General features: G+C 55.1%; 1 protein-coding gene across 1 annotated transcript; it reads right to left on the bottom strand.

The window, feature by feature from the left end:
• Window positions 1-3: 3 nt before the first annotated feature.
• On the bottom strand, window positions 4-27229 carry P2RX3 (purinergic receptor P2X 3). The gene is made up of 12 exons (XM_004777576.2): window positions 26287-27229; window positions 19308-19443; window positions 18832-18903; window positions 18534-18597; window positions 17740-17833; window positions 17358-17435; window positions 16500-16641; window positions 15883-16019; window positions 3719-3812; window positions 3350-3415; window positions 2691-2768; window positions 4-2241 (listed from the first exon to the last, which is right to left on the bottom strand). Exons 1-12 carry the CDS (start codon window positions 26403-26405, stop codon window positions 2128-2130), a joined length of 1194 nt encoding a protein of 397 aa, XP_004777633.1. The 5' UTR covers window positions 26406-27229; the 3' UTR covers window positions 4-2127.
• Window positions 27230-27767: the final 538 nt, after the last annotated feature.

The raw sequence follows: 27767 nt of genomic DNA, 5'->3' as shown, positions 1-27767 counted from the left end.
GAGTTATCTCTAAGTGTTAGCTTTTATGCTGAGTGATTACAGACACAATGACTGCTAGGAGTGAGTATGCGCTCCAGTTCAAACTTCCACGGATTCCGGATATCTTTTTCTATCCAGCAGGATTAGTGACAAGCCCCGGCAACCCCAGCAGGATTGGCATGTGGTCGCGTTGGGGACGGTGCCAAGTCCACCACGATGCAGCAGGGCCCAGACAATCTGGCCCCCAGAGGCTGTGGCTTGGGTTCCCGTGGCTCGCACGGCAGGCTCGCTGTCCGGAGTTCACACTCCTGCAGGGGGGGCCCGGCGGAGTGGCTGCCGCAGGTGCGGGAGGACCACACCCGTCTGGAGGAAGAGGACACGGTTGCCTCGGTCTCCTCTGCAGGGAACATCCCTGCGACTCCTGCTGGGATGCCTGTGGGTCTCCCGGGTGCAGAACAAGGCCTCTACTGACGTCTCTGCTGGTCAGATCTCTGGACATTGCCTGATGCTCGAGGCTACTCCTGGGGAAGTACGATTCCACCAGCCTGAGGATGCGGTGGGGGTGAAGGCCGAGCAGGGAAGGGGTGATAGGCCTCCCGTGATGGGATCTGACCCCTTCTTCCCCAGAGGGGGAATCACTGGGGTCAGCCCACTGCTCCCAACGTAGTCCCTTCCAAATGACTCCCAAAGCCGCCCCTGCCCCTCCCTGCCATCTCCCTGCACCTTCTGCAGAGGGAGCAGCCCTCCATCTCCTGGCACCTCCTTGCTCAGGGCACATGGTCATGCCTGCACTCCAACTTTTCCAGAGGTGATGGACTGTGGGGCTAATGAAACTCGTCCTTCAGGGCCGCCCTCATGCACGAGCCCCTTCTAATCCCTAATTTTGTATTATTTTGAGATGATGCCCCAGACTGTATATGCTTCAGGCTTCCGAAGATCTGGGTCTGCTCCAGCTCTGCCTCTCACAGGGGGAGAGCCCAGCAAGGGGAGGGGGCGCCAGGCTGACAGAGGTGTGAGTGGACTAGAGGATCCCCCAGTGGCCTCTCTGGCCCCTTGTTCTTGCCAAGACACCTGGGTTCTCATTTGGCCACTAACTGTGTGACCCGACATTTCCCCTCTCTGGCCTCAGTCTGCTTATCTGTAAACAGGGGAGGGGGACAAGAGAGTTTCTAGCCTTTGAAGGCTGACCGCCCATTAGGATCCTGTTAGGGGGGGCGGCCTCGCTAGCCGCTGCTCCCAGGGCCTCGGGCCTCCCTGGAGCCTGTTCACCAGCATCATAAAGGAGCATGGCCCGCTGAGACAAGGGACTGGGTCTGGGAATCATGCCCCACCCTGGGGGGTACCTAATTCCACTGCTGGCGGGGGGGAGTCCCAATGTGTGTGATTATGGGGGTCCCAGAGAGAGACCCCTGGCTGGGTACAGAGCGAAGTCGTGCCTCCTGTTTCCTTCTGAACTGGGGATCCACCCAAGCCAGGTCCACCCGCATCTCTGTCTAACTGGTCTTCCCTACACCGGGGCCTGAGTTCCTGCTGAAAGCATGGGGCTCACTCTTCATTAAGCAAAACCTAATCCTGATCACCATGGGGGAGGCTGAAGCAGCAGAGGTGGCCACCCCCTGGGAGTTCACCCTTCTCTTGTGGGGTGTGGGTGATGGAGTTCGATCTGGGTTCGACTCCCAATCCTCTTGCTTCTTGGCTCTGTGGCCTTGGGCAAATGACTCCGTCTCTCGGGGCCTCAGTGTACCTTCAAAACAGGGAAACTAATAACTACCTCATAGGATGACTCTAAGTGTTAAATGAGATAATGTGTGTGACCCTGCCCGGCATTTGGCAATGCCTTGTGGCCACTTGCTATTACTATTATGCTCTCTACTCTTCAGAAGGGGGACAACTCAGGGGCTGCTGCCCTGGGGGTTCTGGGAGGCGGACAGGGGCAAGGCAAGGGGTGAAGGGAGATGGAGGTCTTAGCAGGGGGTACTACCTGTCTGCCAGAACACTGGGAGGCCCAGACACCTGGGTCCAGCATGGCTTCCTGGGGTGAGCAGCAGAAATGAAAGCCCCTCCCCTTTCCATCCCTCCTGGCCCAGGTGCGGTGCCCTATTGGCAGGCCTGGAGCCCATGGATGAGCTTGGGGCCCTGGCAGAGGCCTTAGTGGCCAATGGAGTAGGCCCCCGAATCTGTGGACTGCTTCTCCTCGGTGGTCTGGTCGCTGGAGCACTCTGGGTTGGCCGAGGCAGTGACCTTCAGTGTCGTCTCGTCCACCTGCAGGTGGAAGGTTATCGTGCTCTAGCTGTGGGCAAGACTCCCCCTGCCATGGGACTCTGCTTGGCAGATGCAGCAGTGGAGGCTCGGGGCCCCGTTCTCAGGGAGCTCCAGCACGACTGTGTGATCCCAACAGTCTGAACAACCACGAACCTCACAGGCCAACCGAAACCTGAGCTAACCCATGGCAGAATTTGTCCTGCCCCAGCAATGGAGAGGGGACAGTGAGTGGATCAGGCCGTCAGCAGTGATGACCCACAGACCGCCCTGCATTCTTGGCCGACTCCCTCTCTTCGGGACCCCCAATTTGTGCTGAGGCCTCATGAATCCCCTTAAGAAGCCCCCAGAAGGGGGAGCCACTGAGAGTCCCTGGGGTCTAGGGGTGCCCAGCTAGTCCCTGCCCTGTCTCTCTACCTCTCATGCCTCCCCACCTCTCCCCTCCAGCTCACCTCCTCAAACTTCTTGGCTTTGTACTGGTCGGCCCCCTTGAGGAAGTTGAGCAGGATGATGTCACAGAGGACAGTCCCCTGGAGGAGAGGCAGGGCGGGCTCAGTGTAGCAGGAAGCAGCAGGCTGGGCAGTGCGGAGGACCGCCCTCAGGCAGACGGCAGGCCAAGGGTTGGGCGAGTCCTCCAAAGACACCTGACTGATGTTTCCATTTGGAAAAACAGTCCCGGGGCTTTGCAGGATGCCTTCATCACCCACCTCTCAGCTCTTGGCAGTGACCACAGACCAAGATGCAGACAGAGGACTTGGTGGGAGAAGCAGAGGGTGAGGGGGTGGAAGTCCCCGGGAGCAGGGCTCGGTTCCTTTGGTCTGTGGAACCCTGGAGTCCTCTCCTTCACCTTCTTGGTGGGGGAGCAGGAACTTGGTACCAGGTGGAAACTCCCGCAGCCGGGGAGGCTGCTGCGGGAGGTAGGGAGCTCTCTGTGACTGGAGGTGTTCCAGCAGGGAGGCGGTGAGGGAGACTGAGGCACCTGGCCAGAGGTTGGACTTTCCATTCTAGGCAGAAGCAGGGCATCATACCTGGGCCGCTCCCCCACCCCGACCCCCAGCTGGAGCCCCACCTTGACGGGCCTCCTGTCTGAGGCGGAAGGGGCTGAACTCACCACTCCCACGGAGGTGAAGGCGGCCACAGAGCTGATGATGGTGGGGATGATGTTAAACTTGCCAGCCTGCAAGCAAAAAGACCAAGGCGGGTGGGCAGAGAGCCCAGCACGAGGTCCTGAGGCTTGAGGCTGAAGGAGGACCCCCAGCCAGAGAGATGGTGGAGCGGAGGGCTCTGGGTCGACCAGGAGGCCCCAACCCTTGACCGTAGCAGTGAAGAGACTACACATGTGACTCACGGAGGCTCTCAGAGCTGGTCAGTGGCAGGACCTTGCCCCCTCCCAACCCCTGGGAGGAGGCTCTTGAGGGCCCAAGACTGATCTGGGTTTCCTTCCCTGCCCTCCCCCCATCTGCCCGGCGCAAGGACTCACATTCCCGTACACCAGCACGTCAAAGCGGATGCCGAAAGCCTTGAGGAGTGTGCGGTACTCACTGCCATTCTCCATCTTGTAGTACTTGGCAAACCTGGAAACCAGAGGTAGAAAGTGGGTCCCACTGTGGGCTCCTCCCTGAAGCGTCGGGGTCCTCTGGAGCCTACAGCTCTCACTCACTGAGTATCTCACCACTGGTTTGCTGGACACCAGCCACCGTCCTCCCTGTGTGGTTAGCTGACCCTCTGCGCAGTCATCCTGGGGCCTTGATACCAAGGCAGCTTCCCAGCCCCACCTGCATCTCTGCGCCTGGAGCCCAGGACTCTGCCTTTTAAGCAATTTCCCTAGATGATTCTAGTTGTACAAAAGTCTGAGTCTTGCTGGACTCCAGGCTTCTTTGGTTTTATTTGTTTGGGTATCCCTGGGCTTAAGTTCCTGCAGATGGTCCCCCCCCCCCCCCACAGGCTTTTCAGCGTACTTGGGTTCAAAGCCTGGCTCTGCCACTTACCAGTTGTGCAACCTTGGGCCAGTAACTAAACCTCTCTGAGATTCAGTTTCCGCTTTTATGACTGGGAATAATATGGAAGTCCTGCTTCACAGGGGTGCTGTGAGAATTGAGGGAAAGCACACACCCCAGGGGTCTAGAACAGTGCCTGGAACACAGTAAGCACCCAGGGAAAGCTTGCTGCTGTTGGCTGTTACTATTGTTGAAGAAATACATTTATAGAGCGGTTTTTAAAAGCCTTGTGGGATAGGGATGTGATTGCTCTATTTTTCAAGCGAGGCTCTGAGGAGGTTAAGAGACTAGTCCAGGGTCACCCAGGGGCTGAGACTAATGCTAGAGTTGCCCGAGATTATATCCTCTACCCCTTCTCTGCCTGGGATGCTGGGTGCCAGGAACCGTGTGGGGGACAGGTAAGAATGATCATCTTCAAAGTGGGGGCATAAGCACCTCACTGTGAAGATGTCTGGGGAAGGGGTGGGGAAGGACTGCCTGTGGCTTCACAAGCACTAAGAGTGCAAATGGTGTCTGTCTGAAGCCAGTGCATGCCCCCTACCGCCCTGCCCATCATAGGCAAAACTCTAGACTAATCAGCGAAGTGTAATGTCTTGAGACCACATTGGACCTGCGGCGGTGACACGGGCTCCTGACGCCAGGATCCCAGAGCATGGCAAGGGTTAAGTGAGATGATGGGGTGAAAGGGCTCAGAAGGCCCCATAACTCTGTGGGGTTGACGTGGCTCTTATTTGGTGCCAGCTGTCTCCCCTTCTGTGTTTCCGATGCCCGGATTCCCAGGCCTCTCCCACAGAGAGAGGCATCTCCTTCCCTGCAGGTGTCCGTGACTGTGACAGCCCTCCCAGGGCTATTTGCATTCGGGCAGGGAGAGGGAAATGCTCGGCTCAAGGGCACAGACAGCAGAGGGGTCACAGGCATGGGAGCAAGGTCATTTTGGAGAAGAGTCATCGAAACTCATACAATGTCAGCCACTGTCTGCTCTGGCTGAGCAGAACTCTGCAGCCAGGAAGAAAGGAGTCTGAATCCTGGTTCTACCCTTTTCATGTGACTCAGAACAGCATCTCTGTTCATGTCTATGACATGGGGGTGCTCATGCACCCCTCCGTGGGTCTGTTAGTGAGAGGGGTAAACACCAAGACCCACCCTTTAAGACAGACACTGTCGCAATCCTAGTGTTCTGGCTGTTCCTCCACACCTATTCTCTGCAGGGCCTGGGAGCCTGGTCTGCAGACCCTGCCTCCATCAAGCTCCCTGCCCTCCGGTTCCCGGTGGGCTCCGCAGTGGGAGGCATCCACAGGCCATCGGAGGGTCAGAACAGAAGAAAAGTTTAACAGGGTCAGGAAGGAGTCCAGGCTGCATGTTTTCCTGCCTGCCTGTGCCTGGGCATGGCTGGAGCATATGTGCCCACATGGTGCACCTGCTGTCCCAGGCTGAAGAGTAAGCCTGAAAGCTAGTCAGTGAGGGAAAGTGTCCCCCCAGGGAGCCTGACCTGGGAAGGTGCGTCTTACAGACTTTGCAGCCAAAGAGGGAGGCAGAGAAGGCAGGATGATTTTCTTGAGACCGAATCCCAGAGTAAAAATGGGCCCCAGGAAGAAGACTGAAGGAAGCCCAGCTACTTAAGCCAAAGAACCGAAGAGCTGGAGGATAAGGGGAGAGGCGAGGGGCTGGGCCAACTTTAAAGCTGTGGTAGGTTATGGTCTGGGTGGCAGCAGCAGAGGGCTTCCCAGACCCAGCAGAATGGAGTGGGTTGGGCTGCACCAGCAGGGGACCCATTCTACAGGTGGGGAGAGGGAGGAGAAGGTAACTGGCCAGAGCTGGATTCCAGGTTCTGCTCTTAACCCTGAACTCGTTGCCTCTGAGCTCCGGGTGGCTGGAAAGGAGACAGATCTCCAAGTCCTTCTGTATTCTGCGTTCTGTTCACGTCACTGGAGAGCTCAGGTTCCCTGTCTGGGAGATGTGGCACCCTATGTCCTCGGGGACCGGGAGGGTCAGGGGTGGTGGTGAGACTGTCACAGGTGTTTGGGGCAGGGTAGGGGCTAGGGCTGTGCTCCCGAAGTCTGCATTCCAGCCCGGGGCTGCAGCCATGAAGAATGCTCTCACATCGACTCAGAGAACAAAAAGTCAGCACCCTGGGCACCGTGTTCAAAGCGAAGGCTGGCTAAATTTATCTTGGGGAAGAATGTGAAGGAACAGGGAGAAAAACCAAAGCGGACTTGGTTTTTCTCCAGCACCTGCCTTCCAAGAGGCAATAAATATGATAAGATCATTATCTCACCAACCACCCACCCTCACAGGAGGGTTGGCAGGGACTGGTTCTCCTCCTGGGAGGGAGGGAGGAGGAAGAACAGTGCTCAGGGAGGGAAGGCACACACTGAGCACCTACTATGTGCTCAGCACTGTACCACGTGCTTTTTACACTTACCATCTCTTTTAAGACCCAGCTCCATGGAGTTGCTTTCTCTTGTTCTTCCCCTTCTACAGATGAGGAACCAGGATAACACAGCTTAAGCAATTTGTCTAAGGTCTGCAAACCCAACAGTCAGTTCCAAACTTGGGATTCAAATTCAGGGAGTCCAGTGCCAGAGTTCACACTGTGAGCCAGCATTCTAGACTGTTTTTTTGTTGCCTGATTTCTGTTAGGTCGTGGCTGATTCCTTTCAGTTCTCCAGCTGGGATCCCTTTTGGATTGGCAAGGCGGGTCTCGACACCTAGTGTCCTTGGCTCAGAGGAGAACATTAGAGCCATGGAGTGTGGGAAGGATCCCCCAGCCTCCTCCTCTGAAAAGGGCATGCGTGGAAGGACATCCTGGCCAGCCCTGACTTCTCCCAAATCCCCCGATTCCTACCTCTCCAGCTTTGGTTTTCTCGGCTGAGAAACGTGGTTGGCGAGAACACCACCACCGACACGCAGCCCGGCCCAGTCCCCCTTCCTTGCCTGTTGGCAAGAAGTGCCAGCCACACCACACCGCCTGCTTTCTCGGGTTTCCTGAACACACCCTGCAGACACGGACTTCTTGCCTGGGCCCATGCTGTTCCCTCTCTCCTTCCCTTCCTGCCTTGAAAACTCCTACTCATCCACCAGGGCCCAGCAGGTACTCAGAGCACACCTACCCTACGCCAGGCACTGTGCTAGGCCCCACTGACACCTTGGCAAGGTCTGCTCTCACCTGAGGGAGAGAAATATTAATAACAACACACCCCCATACTAGCTAAAGTCTGATGTCAGGGCGGGAGAGGACAGAGCACCGTTCGAAGAGCATAAGTACTGAAGACCGTCTGACCGAGGCTGTGAGCCAAGGAAGGCTTCCTGTAAAGCGCCGTTGGAACTGAGGCCTGAGGGATGGAGGGTTGAAAGGTGCGAAGGCCAGAGGTGGGGGCCGCTTTCCAGGCTGTGGGGCCCATGAGCCCTGTGCTGGGGAAGAACATGGTGTCCCTGAAGAAGCTGCAGGAGCTTGGTGGGCTGGAGGACAGGGACGGGTGGAGAAGGCTGGGTCCACTGCTCGGGGCAGGAGAGACGCTGCCCGCATCGCGTCCCAGCTCCACATTCTGCGACCTCACGCCTGTAGCTTGAAATTGACCTGGGGCTGTATTTACACCACAGAAATGGGCAAACATGGTGAATCAGGTGTTTCCTTTTTCTCCAGAGCCCTTTATCAGTGTGGGCGGAGGCTGTGGAATCCCGTGTTACCTTTCTGGCCCCTACAGGACCCAGGCCTCTCGCCTGGTACCTGCAGCAGACCGCACTCTACAGTTTGCACCACTGACCGTGCTCCAGATCTCACTGCCTTTGCCCGAGGGCCTCCCTGGGGCAGTCACGGGCAGGGTAACTGCTTTCTTGAAGGCAGCAGTGGATTCCTGACATCTCCCAGAATGAGTTTAGCACCAACATTGGCCTCTGGATTTCCTCCTTCTCTAAATTCTCCCATTCTTCAGGCGGAGCCAGTGTAAGGTGGAAGCATCAGGCAGAAAACATTCTGATCGGGCAGGTGGCTGGGTGGGATCTGGGGAGGGGAATCGGGGCTCGAAGAGCAGAGAGAGAATCTGTGGGCCGCGCTTACCCCATGCTGAGCGCTAGGCTGGAGGCTCGAACACCTGTTCCTTCATTCAGGCCTCACATCGACCGCTCGCTCGTGGAGCTGCTGTTGGTGGAGGGGCTTTGGAATGGGACAGTCTAGGGCTTGAACCGTGGCTCCGAATGAGCTCATGTAAGCCGAGGGAAAGTCCTTCGTCTGCCTGAGCCTCGGTCTCCCCAGATGTGAAACGAGGGAACTAGCCAGAGTGGTGGGCTTGTGACGGAGGATTCCGTGAGCTGCTGGCTGTGAAGCTCAGAGTTTTCAGTGCACGTCATATGGTGTTCCTCAGGCTGGAGAGAAGCCTGGCTGGTGGCTCTAAAAGCTCCTGGGCCTGCCAGGGGCCTAGCTGGGATCTGAACACCAATGCCCACCCCTGCCACTCTCCCGAGAGATGAGCCAGAAGCAGACTCAAGGGAGGCCTCGGTGAGCAGGCAAGAGCTGATGCCTGGGAAAACAGCTAAGCTGCCGCGGGCTTGGCTGACAGCAGCGGTGGAAGGAAGCCAGACAGTCCCTGGTGTGCCCACCACTCTCCACGGCTGACCTGCCTCCCTTCCTCTCTGGTTAATGGGGGGCCTTGGGGAATGGGGGCACTGGAGGAGCCCGAGGGCGGGAAGATGGTGGGTATGTGGCCCACTGTGTCTCCTGTCAGGGATCTCAGCTCTCGGCCAGGCTCCCGTTCCTCCTGCTGGGGCTGCAGGGCTGGGGGTGGCTTCCTGCTCCGTTAGGCTCTGAGTGTCTCAGCTCCCTTTTTGGGCGAGTTTCTTCAAAACCCCCGCGGAGAGAGGGGCGCGCCCATGGGGACCCTCCCAGAGATACCTGTGCGGAGACCAGACAGGACAAGCCCAGCACAGCCCAGAATCCAACAAGCGGAGACCTGACAAGGCTGAGACACTTGTGTGTGTGTGTGTCTGCGTGCACGTGCACGTGATCTCTTGGGCCCCGAGCAGCAAAAGATAAAGAATGGGGAAGTACAAACATCAATTACCATAATAAATCACTTGTCAGGTGTGCTTGCGCCAGGCAGTGTGCAAGCTTTGTTCGGACGTGACGGGTCTGTAAATAAGAGCGCACGCCTCAACGGCCCCTGCCAGCACCTTCCCCAGGCACCTGCCTGCACTCATTCAGACTTTCAGAGCTTGAAGGGAACTTATCACCTCGAAACAGCCCATTTCACAGAGGAGGAAACTGAGGCCCACGGAGGGGCTGAGAGCTGCTGAAAATCACACTGAGCATGTGCGGCGAGGCCCGAGACACAGCCTCCTGCCCCGCAGCCCGGGCTCTCTCCGCTTCACTTTTGCTTCATCTTAAGATGAATAATTATTTTTTCTCGGCTTGCTCCAGCACGAAATATTTTTTTGCATAAATATTTTGTTCTTGGGTTCAGGTTTATCATTTCCACGTGATCACAGGAACTAGTCTCCCTCGTGTTTGTCTCAGCCACAAAGCCTGACGGAATCTGGCATCGGAAGGCGTCTTCAGAGCCCTCCCCTCGTTAGCCACAAGAGTTTCGCTGCCACTGCCTGGACCCCCCCAGAGAGAGGAAACTCGCTGCCTGTCGGAGCAGCCCAGTTTCAGCCTTGGGTGGCTCTGGCCCGCAGGAGCGCTTCTCGGTGCTGGGCTGACATTTGCAGGAGTCGGCAGTCGATAAACGTTTGCTGAAGGGAGAAGAAGGTTTTTATCACGATGTACGAACCCCTTGGAAGCTCTCAGACATCTGTTTAGAAACGATCCCATAGAGTGATGGAAATTCCTTCCTAAAGCAAGGACACGTAACTGTTACAGGAAAAATAGCAACAAACTTGCAGGATCTGGGTCGGACTCGTGAGGGAAAACTTGGGCCTGGAATCTGAGTCGTCTGAGTGAAGGAAGTGGTGTTCTCCGCGAAGCTTTTGCCTGGTGAGAAGGGATTTTGCCAGCTGAAAGAGACTTTTACAGTTGATTTTATACTGATAGGAAAATATCTCCTGGCAGACTCACTGTGTGGGGGTGGGGCAACATCCTTGGAGCAGGCTGGGATGCCTTCCCTTAGACAAGACCCCGAGCCATATTTACTTACGCACGTTCTGGGAACCTCTTCAGCTCCAGGGGCAGGCACTTAAGCAATGACTGGTGGTTGATCTTTTTATAAATATTGCTATTAGTTGATCTTGAATGAGGCAGGGAAGGATCAATGGACATGGAGCTGAAAGAGGTAGCTGAGCGCCAGAGGGCTAGCTGTTTGCTCCTGGGAGTAACCTTTTTGGCCTCAGTTTCCTTGTCTGTAAAATGGGGATAACCCTACTGGTCCTACAGGATACCCGTGGTTACCAGCACATGCTTGGAGGTTGCGGGAATTGGAAATTCCAGGCCAGCACTATTTGCTGTGTGGTCTTGGACAGATAATGAAACCTCTGAATGTTAGGTTTCCCGCTATAAAATTCTCTCTCTTTGGAGTCGATGAGATAATCTGCAAAGAGCACCTGCCTGGCTCACTGGGACGTGTTCGATGAGGGTTAGCTGCTGTTTCCTACCAACAGAATTGGTTGTCGTGGGGCCAGGCTAGACCTGAAAATTATAAAAGTCTGTATAAATTCGGGATCGCTCTGATGGCCTCTCCTCCCTCTTGAACCTAAACAAAGAGGAAAACGGATCATGGCGAAGGCAGGCAAAATCTACCCCCATCACAGGGGCCTTCGAGTGTCTCTGTGGAGATGATGGAAAGTGGCTGCTTTTAAAAACACATATTCTATGGCTTTTGGAAGGAGAAAAACCCAGATTGCAGAAAGAATGCTCAAAGCCAAGGGCGCACTTTCGATTCCGTCTCATTCAATTGGCCTAAGATCTTGCTGATCTGCACGTTTCTGCATGGAAGCAGGGAAGGCGCCAAATTTCCGAGCTCCAGGAAAGCTGCTGTGGGTACATTTCCAACACGAAACCGTCACTAGAAACACCTCCAGCATGAGGAACATCTAGCAGCTGAACGAGCGTTTTTTGTCCCAGACACCAAGACAGGAAATCCAAAGCTGCCTTGCCTTTTCGTAGCGAAGCTGCCTTGGGCTTGGTTCGGAGGGCTCGGAGGAGAAACACGGATCTGATGTCACTAAATGCACCGGTTTTGCTTCTGCCCTGTCGTTCCCGCCATCACGGCTGGGCCTGTCTCTCCCGCTTGCTTGCAAACGATGTGGTTGCAAACGATGTGACGGTGGAAGGTATGCCGGAAGCAATGGCTACAGATCGATCGGGTCCCTGGGTTTGAGTCCCCGTGTCCCTCTTACTTAAGCTGTGTAATCCTGGGCACATCTCTGTCTTCCCCGAGCCTACTACGGCGGCGTGGGCGTGAGCTGTGAATCCTGTCAAAATAGGCGCGAAAGGCTTTGCAAACCTAACTCCATGGGCTCTCAACCTGAGGTCTGGGGATGGGCTTTTAAAGATCTTCAGAGCCCCGGAGTTTTATGCCTCAGAAATGCAGAGAAAAAAAGCACTGGAGGGAAGCCCGCCAGACTGTCCAAGATGCTAACTTCCTGTAAGGGGAGAGAGACTGGAGGAAGGAGAGGGCGTCTCCACATCATCCCTCCTATGTTTCAGGATCGCTTGGATTTATTACTCGGAGGATGTTTTTATATCTTACTTGTAGAAATAAGTTGGCTTTTTTAAAGCAAAGAAAAATGCCTACAAAACCGCTCATGTGGATGGATATCTGCATCTTAGTGGGCATTTGGTCCGTGAATTCACCCAGGGGATACAAAGGTTAGAGACCTCTGAGTGTTCATGGAGGAGATCCCTGGGTTCACGTGTCTGCCTTCCCCACCCTGCCCCAGGCTGCCTCCGCTGGTGGCTTGGCCGAGTCACAGCTCCTGTCCCCACAGCGTGTCTTTGGGTTCTAGGAATTGCTTCCTGCCCTCTGCCCTTCAGACCTGGGCAGTCACCTGGGTCCCGTTGTGGTCCCCGGCCCTGCGCTATCCTTCATGGTTTCCCTACACCCTGCCCACACCTTTGAAACAGTCCCCTTATTAAACTCTCCTCACATTACCCATTCTGCATGTGCCATCTGTTTCCTGCTGGGACCCTGACTGCTACAGTATTTTTAATCTTTGTACCATCTCCCCCCATATACGCAAATGCTCTCAAATACATTCACCAACACCCTCACACACACACACACACACACACACTCACACACTCCCCACTCAGGCACACGCCACACTTACACACTCTCCCACAGATTCACATTCTTCCCCTAACAAACACACCTGCTCGCTCAAAGACACAATACTTGTGTTCACACGCACCACTGCCTGATCCCTGCGCCTTGGGGGAGGTCGGTCCCTGGTTAAAATCCTGCTCCAGCGAACGGAGGGCCTCCCTGTGAGGCGAGAACCTGGCCCTTGTCTACACCCCCTGCTCCTGGGGTCCTGCTGACTCTCGCCAGTTCTTATTTTAATCTGGACAGACCCACCCATGCCACACTCTCAATGGGTTTGGTAGGAGGCTTCAGAAAAGTACCGGATTAAAGTGGCTCCTGGAGGGTTAGCCATATGGAATAGAGAGAGGAGTAAAACCAAAACGTTTCCACCAAGTTTCAGGGAGGGACAGAAGGCAGTTTCAGGAGATCACACAAATAAAGATTAATTTAGGTGGACGGCATTAGGTAATCTGGGTAAAAGTTGAAGGGACTCACATTCTAACTCAACACAAGGTCACCTTTCCAATCACTGGAGCTGTCAATGAGAGACCGACCATCTTGCGAAGGGGGCCCCATGTCTGGGGCCATGTCACAGCGAGACTGATGTAGCTAGAGCTGTAGCTACATGTACATGTAGCTGACCTTGAAGGCTCCTCATGATACCCTTGTAACCCTGGGCAAGTCACATCCCCTCTGAACTTTCTGCTTCCTCAGTGGTGGAACAGTCACCTCAGCCTAGGGGTACCCCAGGGGTCCTCAGTGGCTGCAAATTCTCTAAATCTCTGATCCTCCGGGCCAAGAGCTGTAAGAAGCAAGGGGAGGGGCATTTGGAAAGGAGCTGCAGAAGTAATTAGTGATGGAAATGAGAATCTCTACTGCCTCTTGCCTGAATGTGCAGATTAAAACAAGGCTGACTCTTGGCTGAATGACTGCATCTCCTCCAGAGCAAATGGCAACAGTAGGACATTTGAAAAACTCTGGCCTCTGTTAGAGAGGGAGCAACAGACAATTTTGTTTGGGGGACAGAAAGCCAGACCCTGAGTTGTGCCTCCAGCTGCTGCTAGTCCTCTAACCTCTGTGGACCGCAGGTCCTTCGTTTTTAAGCAATGAAAGTATCAACCAAATGGGCTTTTTTTTTTTTTTTTTTTTTTTTTTTTTTTTTTGAGGATTCATAAATGTGAATGTCCCTAGTCTTCCTGGCTGCATGGAAATCATCCAGGAAAATGTGTTTGTGTCCAGGCTCCCACGCCTACTGGCCGTGTGACTTGGGGAAACTTGTTTGATTCCGCCAAGTCTTTGTTCTCTCGTCTGTGAAATGGGGGGATTGTGGCATCTGCTTCACAGAGCGGGTAAGGAACAACACGCCAAAGCACACGAAACCCTCGGTGCCCAGGGTGATGAGTACGGTGCACACAGATCAGGAGATTTGTGGGATCCGAAGTTCTACCGTTATCAGACAGAGCAGTGCCAAACCTGGCTGTGACCTTTATTCTCTGTGGCCTCCCCAACGTGGGCACTTAGCTCAGCCTCGGGGCTCCATGTGGTGCCAGTAGCTTGAAGGCAATTCGAGGGTGGTGGGTGGGCACCCAGGGGAGGGACCTGAGGGGCCTTGGGAGGAGCCCTCTTCTCGTCACGGCTGCCAGATAGTTCTCCATGCCAGCGCTCTGGAAATTCTTTTAAACTACATGGGGGTTCAAAACGAGCAGGTTTGCCCCTTCCTGCTCTGGCCTGGGAGTCTTTGGTGAAGGGGTTAGTTATCTGGGTCCACACCTCTCGGACAGCTTCCCATGAGCCCCTGGGGGTTAGGCTCAGGGATCCTCGGACCTGTCTGCCCAAATACAGCCTAAGCTAGTTTATGACCAAGTCCACCTCGCATTTTGCTGTGTGGGGTGGGGGAGGGGGGACTTCGGGAAGGGGAGTCGGGGTGGAGGGGCAGCTGAAGCCCAAGATTGGGAACTGGAGGTGGAGGACCCGACACCGTAGCTTCTTTAGATCAAAGAGCCTCTTCTAAATCTGTGTGGCACCCGTAGTTGGGGGCTTCTTCGTAGCTAACATTCTTCCTACGCTCTCCTGCCAAGTAAGTTATTTGGGAAATTGAAGAATTCCCACTGGCCACAGGGAAGTTATGAAGATGAAAACTTTGCATTTGAGATCCTGAGAATTTTATTAATATGTTGCTATTTTAAGACACCATACAAATATCCTTTGTATTGATTTCTCTGTGATGTACCCACTGAGTAAATATGCCGATTTCTGCCAGGGAGCCGAACAGTATTTTTAACCTACTTTAAAATATGTGTTGTTTCCTATGGTTTTTTAAAGTTTGGAGTTGATTATGAAAGCACTTTCAAATTTTAAAAAATTCTCCTCTCCGGAGACTATACATATATATTTTAAACTATTAAATATAAAGTTTTAGATGTACTTTTCGAACTACAAATAAAGGTAAGAAAAAGGTGAAATGATTATTTTTTTTGCTTACGTCTGCCGTTCTGTTGGAAACCACCACCACCACCTAGAAAGTTTGAGTAACAATTCTTTGAATGTGTCACTGAAACATATTCTTACGTGTACTTTTCCCCTGATCCCTGCCTATTTACTCAACATCCCCTGTTTAGTGTATAGCACCGTTGTACGTCCTCAAAGCCCTCCCAGAAATCTCAGTCAGGGTCTTGGAAAATCGAGGGCAAAACAGAACAGAGGGCTGAAGCTTTTCACACCTTGGCCAACAGGATCCTCAAGATAATGGTCCTGTTGCCATTTCCTAGACTAGGGACATTAGGATAGGAGAAGGTCAAGGGCTGGTCAGCTCCAACTGGTTCCAGACAGTTAACCCTGGGTTTTCTCTTCCTTTTCTTCAAAACAAGGGTGATGGGAGGGGCTGCCAGGGGAAAGTCCTTATGGCTCAAGGCCAGTGGGGATCGAAACTAGATGATATTGAAAAATCAGCTCGAGCTCCTGCTTGGACCGGTGCGGAAGCACTCGTGACCATGGTAGTTGTGATTTGTGACCTAGATGGAACTTCCTGGTTACGAACAGAAAGACAAACTTTCCATCTTGTAAACTGATCCCACGATAGCCCTTGCTTTGTGGATCAAGAAACCTTAGATAATGCAGGTACCCGAGAAGCGCTGCCAGGGCGTTTCTTGGGCACATGACGGCTTCGAGCCGGAGCTAAGAAAGGCTCAGAATCACAGCCCACGCTCTACTGGGAGACCTTGGTCACGTGCCCTGCCTGCGGACCTGGCCTATCCGCCTCCTGGTGGTGACAGAAAGCGCTCCCTGACTTTGAACCAACACCTGATGGGGGTGCTTGGGGCCTTTTCTTCCCCATGTGCATGGCTGCTGGAGGGGTGACTTTTCAGGACAGCTCTTGCCTCCTCCTCCCAAGGCCCCAGGAAACCGGGGATTACCTGAAGTTGTAGCCTGGGGAGACGCTGCTCTTCTCGGAAACGCCGTCCAGCCGGGTGAAGGAGTATTTGGGGATGCACTGGTCCCAGGCCCTGTCCAGGTCGCACACCCAGCCGATCTTAATGCCGAGGACTCCACCCTGTGGGAAGGGTCCAGCTATGAGGAGGGCTGTCTCCACCGCCTGCCAGGGTGGGGGCTGCGGGTCGTGACACACAGATGCGTGGTTCTTCCCACTCTCTAGGTGGAGGGGAAGCGATCTGGCAGACAGACATTCCTTAGTAAACAACATACGGCAGTCAGGGGTGTGGACCTTTGGGGCTCTAGATCCTGCTTTTGTCCTGCGTCCCATAGCAGCAATCTAGGATCCACTTTCCCATTGTACGGGCTTTTTCAGCGGTGTGACGGTGGGAACGGGAGACCAGGCATGGCGGGAAGGGTGAGGGAGGCAGGCCCTCCGGAGGAGGGGCGGGGGTGGAGGAGCCCACGGTGAGGCCCAGAGCCAGTTGCAGGTCTGGAGTGCTTCCACTAGGTGGCGCTGCTGCCCAGCCCGGCTCTGCCCTCCGGGTATTTCCACCCTCCACCTGCCCAAGGGGTCCCCCGTCCTTCGTTAGGTCCTCACCGTGCTGGCCAGTTTGGCAAAATCCTGCCCTGCAAACTTGACCACATCTCCCACCCGCAAGATGGGGCAGAAGGGGTCCTTGTCGGGGTGGAAGCGGCATGTCTTCATGTCTCTGGCTGTCAGGTTGGGAAGGAGGTTTCCCCTGCGGAGGAGAGAAGCAAGGCCAGGGCTGGCGGGAAGACAGGCCCCGCAGCGGTCTCTAGCCTTCCCGGCCCGGGCAGCGCGCTCTGGGACCCGACGTCTGGGACGCTCGCGGGCTCTGTCACCTCTGTTCTTGCATCTTCCCCGCGACTTCTATGCCCCTCTCTCCATATCAGGGTTGACTGTGTTGGTATCTAATACCCCCAGCTCCTAGGCTGGGGGTCTCAGGGGGGAAGAGTCGCACCCAAGTTCTCTCAGCCCCTCCGTGGTGCCTGGCATTGTGCTTTGCCCATGCCTGATGCCCACCGAGGACTTGGCGTGTGAAGGAGTCAATGAACTCCTAACTAGTGGCAAAGGGACACCCCAGCTTGGGCTTGACGTGGGAAGTAAAAAGAATGCTCTTGGGCCTTGATCTTTGGAGGTATCAGGGTTCCAGGCCCAGGCTGAACTTGTGCCTCACCTGGCTCCAGCAGAACTCCCATCCGTGGGTTCAGAGCCCCAAGGCGGGAGGCTGGCTGAGAGGTTGGCCCCAGAGCCCACCCAATACTTGGTGGTCAAGGCCAGGTGGGAGATTGGGAATGGGAGCCCCAGGGAGATGGGCAGAGGGTGAGCAAGTGTGGGGAACCATGTGGACAGGATTCTCCACCCTCTGAAACTGAGCTGGCAGGGTAGGATGGGTGCCCCGCTTTCTTCTTTAGGGAGGGAGCTGGGACTCACTTCTCAAAGTTGAAGAGGGGGAAGCGAATGCTGTTCTTGATGAAAATAGTGAAGTTCTCCGCTTCCATCATGACAGGCCTGTGGAGGGAGAACAAGAAAGTCTTAGCTTTGGGGGACGAGGAATGGGAAAAGACACATAGGGCTTTTGCCCCAGGGACCACCTTTTCTGGTGGCTGTTTCCCACCAGGCAGCTGGTCATGGCTTCTCTGGGGCCTGAGGGCCAGGGGAGGAGAGTGGCCGGTGAGGTAGGGAAAGGTGCCATCCTGAGGCCACTTCCCAGGCCAGGAGTGGACACTCCTAGGGGTACCTCTGAGACCCTCTGCAGGCTCAGAGATGCAGAGCTCTCCCTATTGGCAAAGGAGAGCTGGGGCAGGGTCCTCACATTTCCACTGTGTCCACCTCGGTGGGGCACCAGCCCTGGATCTCACAGGTCCGGAGCACAGAGCTGTAGTTCACACAGCGGCCCGTAAGGATACCTGAGAGGGGGAGCCACATATGTTGGGTGCCTGCCTGGACCTTGGCTTCTCCCTCATCCCCACCCCACGCCTCCTCAGGGACCACCCCCTGTTTAGGGATCCCGCAGGGGAGGGGACCAACAGGAAGGGCAGGGGAGGTGGACCCGCGGTACAGGAACCCTGCTGAGCTCTCGCCTTTTGCTCCTCCCAATCCCTAGACCAAGCCAAAGGGAGGTGACCGCCTCCAGGCCCAGCCACCCCAAAGGCCCTGTTCTTGTTCCCGGGGCACAGTGTACTCCTCCTGGTCTCCAAGTCTTTGCTGTAGCTATTCTTTCTGCCTAGAATGTCCTTTTAAAAGCCCCTCTATCCTGCCAACTTCTTGTCATCCTTTAGGGTCCATCTAGAACATCGCTGACTCTAGGAGGCCATGTGGGGTCCCCTACCTAGAACCAATCCCTCTCCCTTCCCCAGTGCCCGTGGTTCCCCCATGACAGCACTTGCTCCCTCATGCACGCCTGTCTGTCACCACGTCCCTGGGCTGTGAGCTTCTCCAGGGGCAGCCCCCCCCCGCCATGTCTGGCACACAGGGAGGGCCTTAAGTGCTGGAAGGATGACAAGGAACAGGCCAGCTCCCACTCTGTCCGCCATGGGGGCTGTGCTACCTTCCAGGGTCCCACGAACACCCTGGGGCTGTGAGGGGGTGGAGAAGGGCTGCACTCACCCCCGCCCGGGAACCGCTGAGGCCCACACTGGCTGTCTGATACACAGCGGTACTTCTCCTCGCTCTGTGGGGAGACAGGACTGCAGGTGGGTGTGGGACCCTGCGCTGGCCCTGGATGAGCCCTCTGGCTCCCAGTGCTTCCCCGTAACCAGGGGCCTTTGGAAGGCGGAGATCTTGAGACACAGCTCCAAGGCTGGAGCTCCAGCCTCTGTGTGCACCCACGCCCCTCCCTACCATAGGTCCCCACCCCCAGTGGTTTCTTTTTGCCCTGCTTCATCCAGCCTCTCCCTCCCCTCACCTCTGGGCAGAATCCTTGCATCTGGTTTTCAGTGACTATCATCTTGGTGATGATGACAAAGACAGAGGTGCCCTTGGTAGAAGAAGGGAGAGAAAAAAATGCACCAGTACCAATCTGTGAGGTGGGCATTGCTGTTATCACCATTCTACAGGTGGGGAAACTAAGGTGGGGGGTAAGAGATCTGGCCAAGGTCACAGGGCTAATAAAGGGCAGAGGTGGGCTCAAGTCAAGTCCAACCACCCACGTAGCTTCTCCTGCTCCTCTGTGTGTTGTGTTGATCACAGGATGAGTGTGGCTGAGCCTGAGAAGGATCCTGATGCCTAGTGCTGCACTCTGGAGGGCAGCCCTCCTCCTGGCCGCTGGGGAGGGGTTTCACTGATCACTGATACCACTGGTTTGGGGATCCCATCAACATGCTCCTTGCATTGCCCCATCACTGGACATCCACACGTAGCCCTGGGATAGGGGGACCATACCTGGGGTGGGGTTACATAATCAGACACGTCCATGACTCTGTTGGCATAGCGTCCAAAGCCCTTCACCTTGGTGACGACTGAGGACTCAATGGCCGTGTCCCGCACTTGGTAAGCCTTCTCGTGCAAGAAAACCCACCTGGGCAGGAGAACAGGGGGAGAGCAAGAGAGGAGGGTCTAGGCCCATCAGACAGACGCTGGGAAAGTTTCCTTCCCCAACTCTAGACCGCATGGGGTGTCTGGCCTGGGGAAGGCCTGTGCTGGAGGTGAGAGGGCTTGCCCTGGGTTGGCTTAGAGTGGTATGTTCCCATCTTTCCCTTTTGTAGACTTTTTCCCCTACCTCCCCCCGCCCCCAACCTGAAATTTTAACACTATAGATATCAGCTTATGTACTGTATGTGTATTTATTTGTGTTTTACACATAAGAAGAGTACGATTTTTTTTCATCTCCCAAGAACAAATTTTCACCCCCTTGAGGGCGACATCACCCCTTTGCCAATGCATCATCATTCCCGCAGACTGGGAGGCCACCTCTTTGGCAGACAACTGGGAAGAGAAGGAGCAGAGGGTCTTAAACCTCTGACCCAGAGCATCCCAGGCTTTGCTCATGGGTATATCCTAAGTGCCGGCACATAGTAGGTGCTCAGTAAACAAGTCGGTGAAGGCATTTGGGAGCTGGGTGCTTGGAGAAGTCTCCCTCTGTGCAGGTGCCAGATGAGAAGGATGGAGGAGGAAGGGAGGGGCTGAGCCTTTCCCGGGCAGGTAGGAGGCAAAGGCTGAAAATCTTATTCCTTGGAGCGTGCTGCCACCCAGTGGACATTTACCTGTACTGCGGCCAGAATCTGGGAGGGCCTCTTTTGTTCCTTTCACCCCCACCTCCCTCCCTGGACGAGGGCAGCCTCCCGCAGCAGCAAGAAGAGCCTGCAGGCAACTCTTCCCTTTGCAGTTCTGTGAGGCGCCTGCCTTTCTCATCACAGTCCTCAAGGCTCCATCCACTCCCCGCCTCCATAGCAGGCTTCCAGCCTGTGACCAGCCCTATCCGTTCCAGACAGCACGCAGGTGGGCAGATGCTGTTGCTGTCCCCATCGTACAGACGAGAAAAGGTCATCAGATGAGTTCAGAACATGCCGCACACACTCTTAGTGTTGGGGAAACACTGGTGACCTCTTCTAGAATTGGGGAGTGTGCTTTTGGAAATGCTGGACAAGGGTCACTTTCTGCCTGCTAACCAGGAGGGCACAAGGTTGAGGATGAGTGGAAGGAAGGAACCGGAGACTGTGTAGTGCAGAGAACACAAAGCTGGGCACGTGCTGTGCAGGGAAGCTGACCTGAGGACTTTATAAGGAGGGAGTTGGGACTTCAGGCCCAGGAGTTTTCCAATCACAGAAGTTGTCCAAGAGCAGACTGCTGTGGGAGGTGGTGAGTTCCACATGCCTGGGAAGGCTCAAGGAGATGCATTCAGTTGGGAGGTGTCTGGATTGGATGACCTCTGAGGTCCCCATAGAGGGGAACAGCTCCTGGGTCATGTGTGACAGTCACACAGGTCACAGTGACCTATGGGATGGGCACATGCCCATCATGTTCACGTGCACACGGGCTGGTATTTGCAAGAGACTCTTTGTTCAGTTTTCAGTGAGAGGGCTGGGAGTTATCCCCATCGTGGGACTTCCCTCCTGCGCTTGAATTCCAAAAGCTCCCTTGAGTAGGACTGAAAGGGTGGAGTCACAGCCGGTGGTGGCGGACAGACAGCTCCTAACCTGTCCCCTGTTTTATTGTTGCTGCCTTATAGCAGGCAGTGTCCTGAGGAATGCACCATTCGGAGTGGGGCACAGGCTTGTAGAAGGCTCTTAGGAACACCCTGTCTGTGGGGGATGCGTGGACGTTTGTGATCCTGTGTGCTTTCCTTTCCCAGCACTTTTCTTCTTTCTTTTTTAGAAGGGGAGAGGTTTCATCAAGTCTCCTAAGGAAGTTTGGGTCACATAGAAATCTCATCCACCACCTGATGTCCAAATGAGTATTTCCAGCTCACGGCCAGGGGCCCTGCACCGTGGAGGGAGTGAGGTTGAGGACCCAGATCTCCCTGCTCCCAGCTCAGTGCACCTCTGTCCAGAGTGGGAGCTGAAACATGCCCTCTGGAGCCTCAGTGTGCCTGGCCACAGAATGGACACATCTCTGAGTGGTGACTTAATGACACGGTTTCTTAAGGCCCCTTACCCTATCCTTAAAGTCCAGGAACATTTGCCGATGAGAAGCAGGGTTCAGATGATTATCATCTAACCAACACATCCCACTTGAGTGCTCTGTGTGGTAAGGGTTCATTGGGTCCTTATCCCGACCCAGTGAGACTCCTTTGTTGTTTTCCTTATATTACAGATAAGGAAACAGAGGTGCAGAGTGCTGTGCTAACTTGCCAAGCCGGTAGATGGGTTCCCACCCAGGCAGACTGCTCAGAACCACCTCACATCCTGAACGGGATCCTGTGCGTCTGGCCCGGCCGGTCCCAAGGGGAACATCCGCAGCCTTGGGAAAGTCTTAGGAGGAAAGGCCCTAGGGCTCGAAGAACAATTAACCTATCTATTTCCTCCCATTTCTCCTCCTTCAAGGCTCTTTCTTATGCCAGGGGGTAGGAGAGGCCACCTCAGAGTTCTCTCTCTGAGTTAAATAATAACTGGAAGAATTTCTGTGGCCCCTTGGGGCCCAAGGACGTCATCAGTGCAGCTCAAAATAAGGGGATGCTTCATGTCCAGAACAGAGGGGCTGAGTCTGTCTCTAGAGGCCAGGGCTGAGGAGATGGGGCAGGACTAAGCCTTCAATTCTTGGCATTTTCTCGGCGGCTCTGACTTATTTTTTTTCTCATGTTCCTGGTTTATTATTTATAGAGCGGAAGGCGGGTGGCAGCTCCTTGGCAGGTGGGATGTGCAGGAAGGAGGCCAGAGCAGCGTCCTGGCACCCTTCTGTCCACCCCCATGGAGTCAGGGAGGAGCCCGGGGAGTGGGCGTGGGGAGTATGTGCTGTGCGAGCCAGGAGGAGAGGGGTCTCTTGGGAAGGTGTGAGCTGGTTGGTGGGGAAGGGGGAGGTGTGCCGGGGAATCTAGGATATGGTAATAGTTGCCGTCTATTAGCGAGTCTCCCATTTCAGGTAAGGCACTTGACACGTTCTCCTTGCCGTAACTCCCTGGGGTAGGCATTCCTAAACCCATTGTCCAGATACTTAGAGACTTAGAGATGAATGGTGACTTGTCCAAGCCCCACTCCTATTTGGGTCACAGCGAGGTTTCTAACCAGAGGGTCCTGTTCCACGGTCTCCCCATCATGGGGTTGCAGAGAGGCGTGGTGGGGGAGACAAGAGTGGCGCTCCTCTCTGCACCTAGAAGACGGGGGTTCCAACAGGTCTTCCCGCCATCCTCTCGTCACCTGGTGTCCCGCGGGGTGCCTCAGGGTGCCACCCGGGGCTGAGACGATGGGGTGGTGGGCCAAGAAGGTGGAATTCCGGGCCCTTCTCTTTCAACTAGAGCAGCTCTCGTGTTTAAGCCGGTAGGTGTATTGTATTTGTTGAGCTTCTTCCTAAGAGTCAAAGTGAGGCTTGAGGCACTGAGGTGGCTCTGTCAGTTGGGCACCTGACTCTAGATTTCTGCTCAGGTTGTGCTCTCAGGGTCGGGGAACTGAGCCCCGGAGCAGGCTGCGCACTCAGCATGGAGTCTGCTTGTCCCTCTCCCTCTAGTCCTCTCCCTGCTCTCTCTCTCTGACCCCCACTCTCAAATAAATAACAAAAAAGAACCACAAGGAGGCTGACTATTATGAACCACACGGGCCAGCTGTGCAGATAGTGAGTTTGTGGATCAGGCCTTGCAGGGGGAGGAAGGGATGGGGAGAGCAGGGCTGTGAGGGGTCTGAGGCACCATCAGCTGCCACCGGTGCTTCTGATGACGGAGCATCAGACCGGTGGGAATGCCCCTCTGCCGGTTCGCAGCGAGGTGGCTTCCTTCCAGGAGGCTCTGCAAACTAGCTCAGGCCGTGCAACAGCCAGCACTTCGGGGAAACTCAGTCCCCAGGATCTCCTGTGTCCTCTGCAGCCCCCCATAGGACCCCCTAAAGAGACTGGCTCTTAGGAGGTTCCATCGCACAGAGGAGACTGGGGATTGCCACTGGGCCCTGGGAAAGCCACGGGAGAAACACCACTGGCCTCTCATTGCACCTGGGTGGGTAGGGGACACCAGGCATGAAGTGGTGTCAACTCCAGACAGGCAGCAGAGGCTGGCGCAGAGGTGAGAGCACATGTGGAGACAATGAGCGGCCGTGTTGCGGTAAACGCATGAGAGAAACAGTTGGCTCCTGTTACATGTGGCCTTCTAAGACTGCATCTGGTCTACCTCGCAGGGATACTACGGAAGAGATTCAACCGTTTGTTAGATGTTAACATCACAGCATTAAAAATCCTCCAAATTCTACTGAGTCCAGGCCACCATTGTCTCTCTCAACAGGACTGCACTGCGCCATTAACAGGTTACCCTCCTGCCTGCTCCGGTCCCTTGGTGAATTAGCCAGAGTGATTTTCCCAACTCAGATCTCATGGTCTGTCTCCCCCTGCCCCTGCCCCCAGACACACACACACACACACACACACACACACACTTCCCATCCATTGGCCCTGTGTGTAAAAACAAAAGCTCTGAGGGTGTCTGAGGTCTGGCTGGGTGTGACCGACCCCATTTTACAACCACTCTTGCCTTTGCTCCCTCTGCTCTAGCCATAGGGACCTTCTTTTCTTGTCCCCATTTGCCTGGCTCTTTCCCTTTGCAGAGCTGGCTTGAAGCCTCTTCCTTCCCTTTTTTCTCCTGGGTTGCCCTCACTCAACCTTCAGATCTTGGCTTGGGCATCTTATCTCCGGAAAACCTTCTCTTGGCTCCCGGACCAGGTCAGGAATCTCCATACTAGCCGCTCTCCCAGCACTGTGCACCTCTTCTTCAAGTCTTGAGCCTCAGTTGAAATTCTACATTTGTTTGTGGAGATTGATTAACGTCCGTCTCTTGCATCGTAAGCTCCATGAGGTTGAGGGCCCTCTCTGCTTTGCCCATGTTCTATGCCTGGCATGAAGAAACGCTTTATAAATTTCTGCTAAATTAAAGACAATGGATTCATGGAGTCCTAATGGTGCATGGGCTCATGTGCTCACAGATGGGGCTCGGGCCGGGGGGCTGGGCCCCAGACTGCATGGATGTAACTGGAAGCTGCTGCTCCGTGGGGAGCTGTCAGGCTGAGAGATGGATGGGGTTGGATATCAAGACGCCAAAGAGCCTCTCATGCTTGTTTCTGCAGGCCAGGCTCCAGCACTGGGGGTCAGAGCATCAGATCGTCTCACGATGAGGGAGAGACAGGGGCAGTGGGAGAGTAGAGCAGGCTGGTCCAGGAGCTGTCTACCAGAAGGCTGCCTGGAGCCAGCAGAGGCAGGCATGTGCTGAGGCAGCTTTTGGACTCACCTGGACCACCATACTGTCTAGCGGCTATAAACAGCGACGGCATCGCATACACATGTGAACGTGGAATATTTAAAAACCAGCTTTGAGCCAGCCTCTGCCGATGCGGACGTGGAGCGTGTGCAAACATCGTAGCTCACAAAACCTCGAAGAAGTTGGAAGGAAGCTTCAAGGCGGGTTTTCCTACCCCAAAGCGGGAATGCTTTCTCTAATATCCCTGAGAGGAGCCCTGGACGTATAGCCTTGCCGACAGCGGCCACAGAAATGAGTCCTTCTGGCTCCCACAAAGCACGCAAAGCAAAAAATCCCTTAATCCACACGCCTGCCCACTCTTCCGCACACTCCTCTGACCTTTCAGGCAAAGAGGCCTGCGCTCGTGCAGCTCCAGCCCACACGCACACCGGATGGCTTCTTTGACTGACTCAATTAACTCAGGACTGTTGTCAGTGGCTTGCTGTTTCTCGTACACAGAGCCATCGTCTCAGGCAAGACGGAGACGGCACACGGGGAAAGAAAACCTCTAGGGGTTGCTGCCTGTCATTTCTGGTACCCACCGGTGTCTGTAAATGACCACAAGAAGGATGGAACCTGTGTTTTCTCCCCAGCCATTGTCTGTTCCCTGGCCCTCGGTGCATACACGTGTGTGTGCGTGTGTGTGCGTGTGTGTGTGTGTGGGGGGGAGTGGTGGATGCCTCTAAAGGTGGGAGCTGAGAGGAGGTGTTCGGACCACTGGCTCTTAAGCAGCTCCCAGGATGGGTTATATGGTATAAAGTCGGGTAGCAGTAGAGAATTTATGCTTTCTGGCAAAGGGGAATGCTTCTGGATTCATGAGGAGGGACCCTGGATCAAGTCAGAAAACCCACCTGCCCCTAAGCACCTCTTCCCTCGAGTTATTTGTGCCCGTGTGTCTCCCCGCCCCCTCCCAAGGAGCAGACACCTTGCTTTGTCCTACCCTCCGAGAGCAAGGGCTTCTCCCCTCGCCCCGTTCTTTCATCCTCTCCGCAAGCCAGGAGGGGAATCCCTCGTTCCGAAGCAGTCCAGTCCTCTCCTTCCCACCCCGCCGTGCCCTGATCGACCCATGCTGTCTCCCTCAGGCTCGTGCCTTCCCTTCCCCTTTCCTGGGCTCCCTCATCTTTGTGAGACCCCAAAGCTTTGGCTGAGGAGACTGGGAAGATGTGAGGGTGGTTTGTTCTCTGGGGGAGCAGGACAGAAGGGAGAGGGGGGATGGTCACTTGGGGCCTCTCCTGGTGGAGGCTGGCACCAGGGCAAGGATTCCAGTCCTTGGGGTGTGTGCCTAGAAACCACTCTCTGACTCCAGAGGATTTACTGGGGAAAGGAACTAATGTGGGGACCAGATCCTTGATGGGGGTGGCAGAATCCAGTCCTTGCACTCCAGGGTAGAGACTGTTTCTCCTCGAAGAGAGGAGAAGGTCAGGCGGCTGGACAGCAACCCTAACGGGACACCCCGCAGCCCTCCCCTGCTAGGACCCAAAGGGCCCCAGGACTCACCCCACGAAGTAGGAGATGATCAAAAGCTGGACTGCCCGGTTGATGACCCCAATGGTCCAGCTCTTCACAACCACTGACTTGGTGGTCTCGTAGGTGAAGAAATCTGACACGCAGTTCATGCTGAAAGAGCACTCAGGGGTCACTCAGAAGGGACCCAGTGGTGGCCTCAGGAGGGACAGGGAGACAGAGATCAAAGCCTGGAGGGGACAGCTTGGAGGAGGCTTGAGGAATGGGCAGCCTGTTCTTTTAAGTCAGGCAACCCTTGCTCAGTGCCCAGGCTCTCTCTACCCTTGGCACTCTGGGCTGTCAAGAGTCCAAGGCCAGGGCGGGGGACCCCCTTTTTGTTCGTCTCCACCCCACTTCCCTGTGATGTCACGGCAGGGGTGGGGTCTCCAATCCCCGGCTCCTGATTGCCTGGGATGCAACCGGCGAGGGCCCTCTGGGAGTCATGTTTTATCTGCACTCTGTCTACCCTTTCTGTTCCGTTCTCTGATGCTGCATCTCCATCCCGGCTCACCAGCTGCTTTCACGCTCTCCTTCAAACGCCTTGCAGTGCCCCAGCTTTGTTTTCCTGGGAGTTTACTTCTCGGAATCCTTCGTTGGAGAACATGCTCCTGGAAGGCTGGGGCTGTTTCTGTCTTTCGTTTCCTCCAATCCTAGAATTGAGTGGGAGCTCAATCCCTAGTTACTGAATCCGGGTGAATGCATGTTACGGGACGGTGCTAGAATAGCCAGTTCCCAGAGGTTGAAGTGCTGAGGTCAGGGAGCAGCACAGCATTCGGGCCGGCCGCCTCTTATCCCAGGGCTCAGTGAGCAAGCGGGCATAACTCAGTCAGATGGTCAGGGAAGTCTTGAATTTCAATATTCTGTCCTAGGGGCGCCTGGGTGGCTCAGTCAGTTAAGAATCTGCCTTTGGGGGCGCCTGGGTGGCTCAGTGGGTTAAGCCGCTGCCTTCGGCTCAGGTCATGATCTCAGGGTCCTGGAATCGAGTCCCGCATCGGGCTCTCTGCTCAGCATGGGAGCCTGCTCCCTCCTCTCTCTCTCTCTCTCTCTCTCTCTCTGCCTGCCTCTCTGCCTGCTTGTGATCTCTGTCAAATAAATAAATAAAATCTTAAAAAAAAAAAAAAAAGAATCTGCCTTTGGCTGGGGTCGTGACCTGCAGAGTCCTGGGCTGGAGCCCCGCCCGGGGCTCTCCGCTCTGTGGGAAGCCTGCGTCTCCCCCTGCCTCTGCCTGCTGCTCCCCCTGCTTGTGTTCTCTGTCATATAAAGAAATAAACTCTTAAAAAAAAAAAAAGTTCGGTTCTAATGTCTTCACGCAGGACAGGTACCATCCATCGTTCTGGATGCGGATCGCCGTGGTTAGGACAGAGGAGAACTGGGGGAGGGCAGGCGGCAAGGAGACTTGGGGCCCTGGGCACATCCTCTCTGGGCCTGTTTTCCCATCTGCAAAGGCAGGTTGGGGCGGACACCCTCAAACACCT

Source organism: Mustela putorius, unplaced genomic scaffold (genome assembly GCF_011764305.1).
Source record: "Mustela putorius furo isolate JIRA1106 unplaced genomic scaffold, ASM1176430v1.1 tig00000127_pilon_pilon_pilon, whole genome shotgun sequence".
Lineage (NCBI taxonomy): Eukaryota > Metazoa > Chordata > Mammalia > Carnivora > Mustelidae > Mustela > Mustela putorius.
The sequence above is the reverse complement of the archived record's forward strand: the minus strand, read 5'-3'. Positions and strand labels throughout refer to the sequence as shown.

Bases quoted from the DNA above. Each gene is read 5' to 3' on its own strand.
- P2RX3 (XM_004777576.2), bottom strand. From the start codon at position 26,405: ATGAACTGCGTGTCAGATTTCTTCACCTACGAGACCACCAAGTCAGTG. The intron at 16,020-16,499 runs GTGAGGACCTAA...CCCTTCCCACAG, and splicing joins TTGCCAAACTGGCCAGCACG to GGTGGAGTCCTCGGCATTAA. The intron at 3,416-3,718 runs GTGAGTCCTTGC...TTTTGCTTGCAG, and splicing joins ACGTGCTGGTGTACGGGAAT to GCTGGCAAGTTTAACATCAT.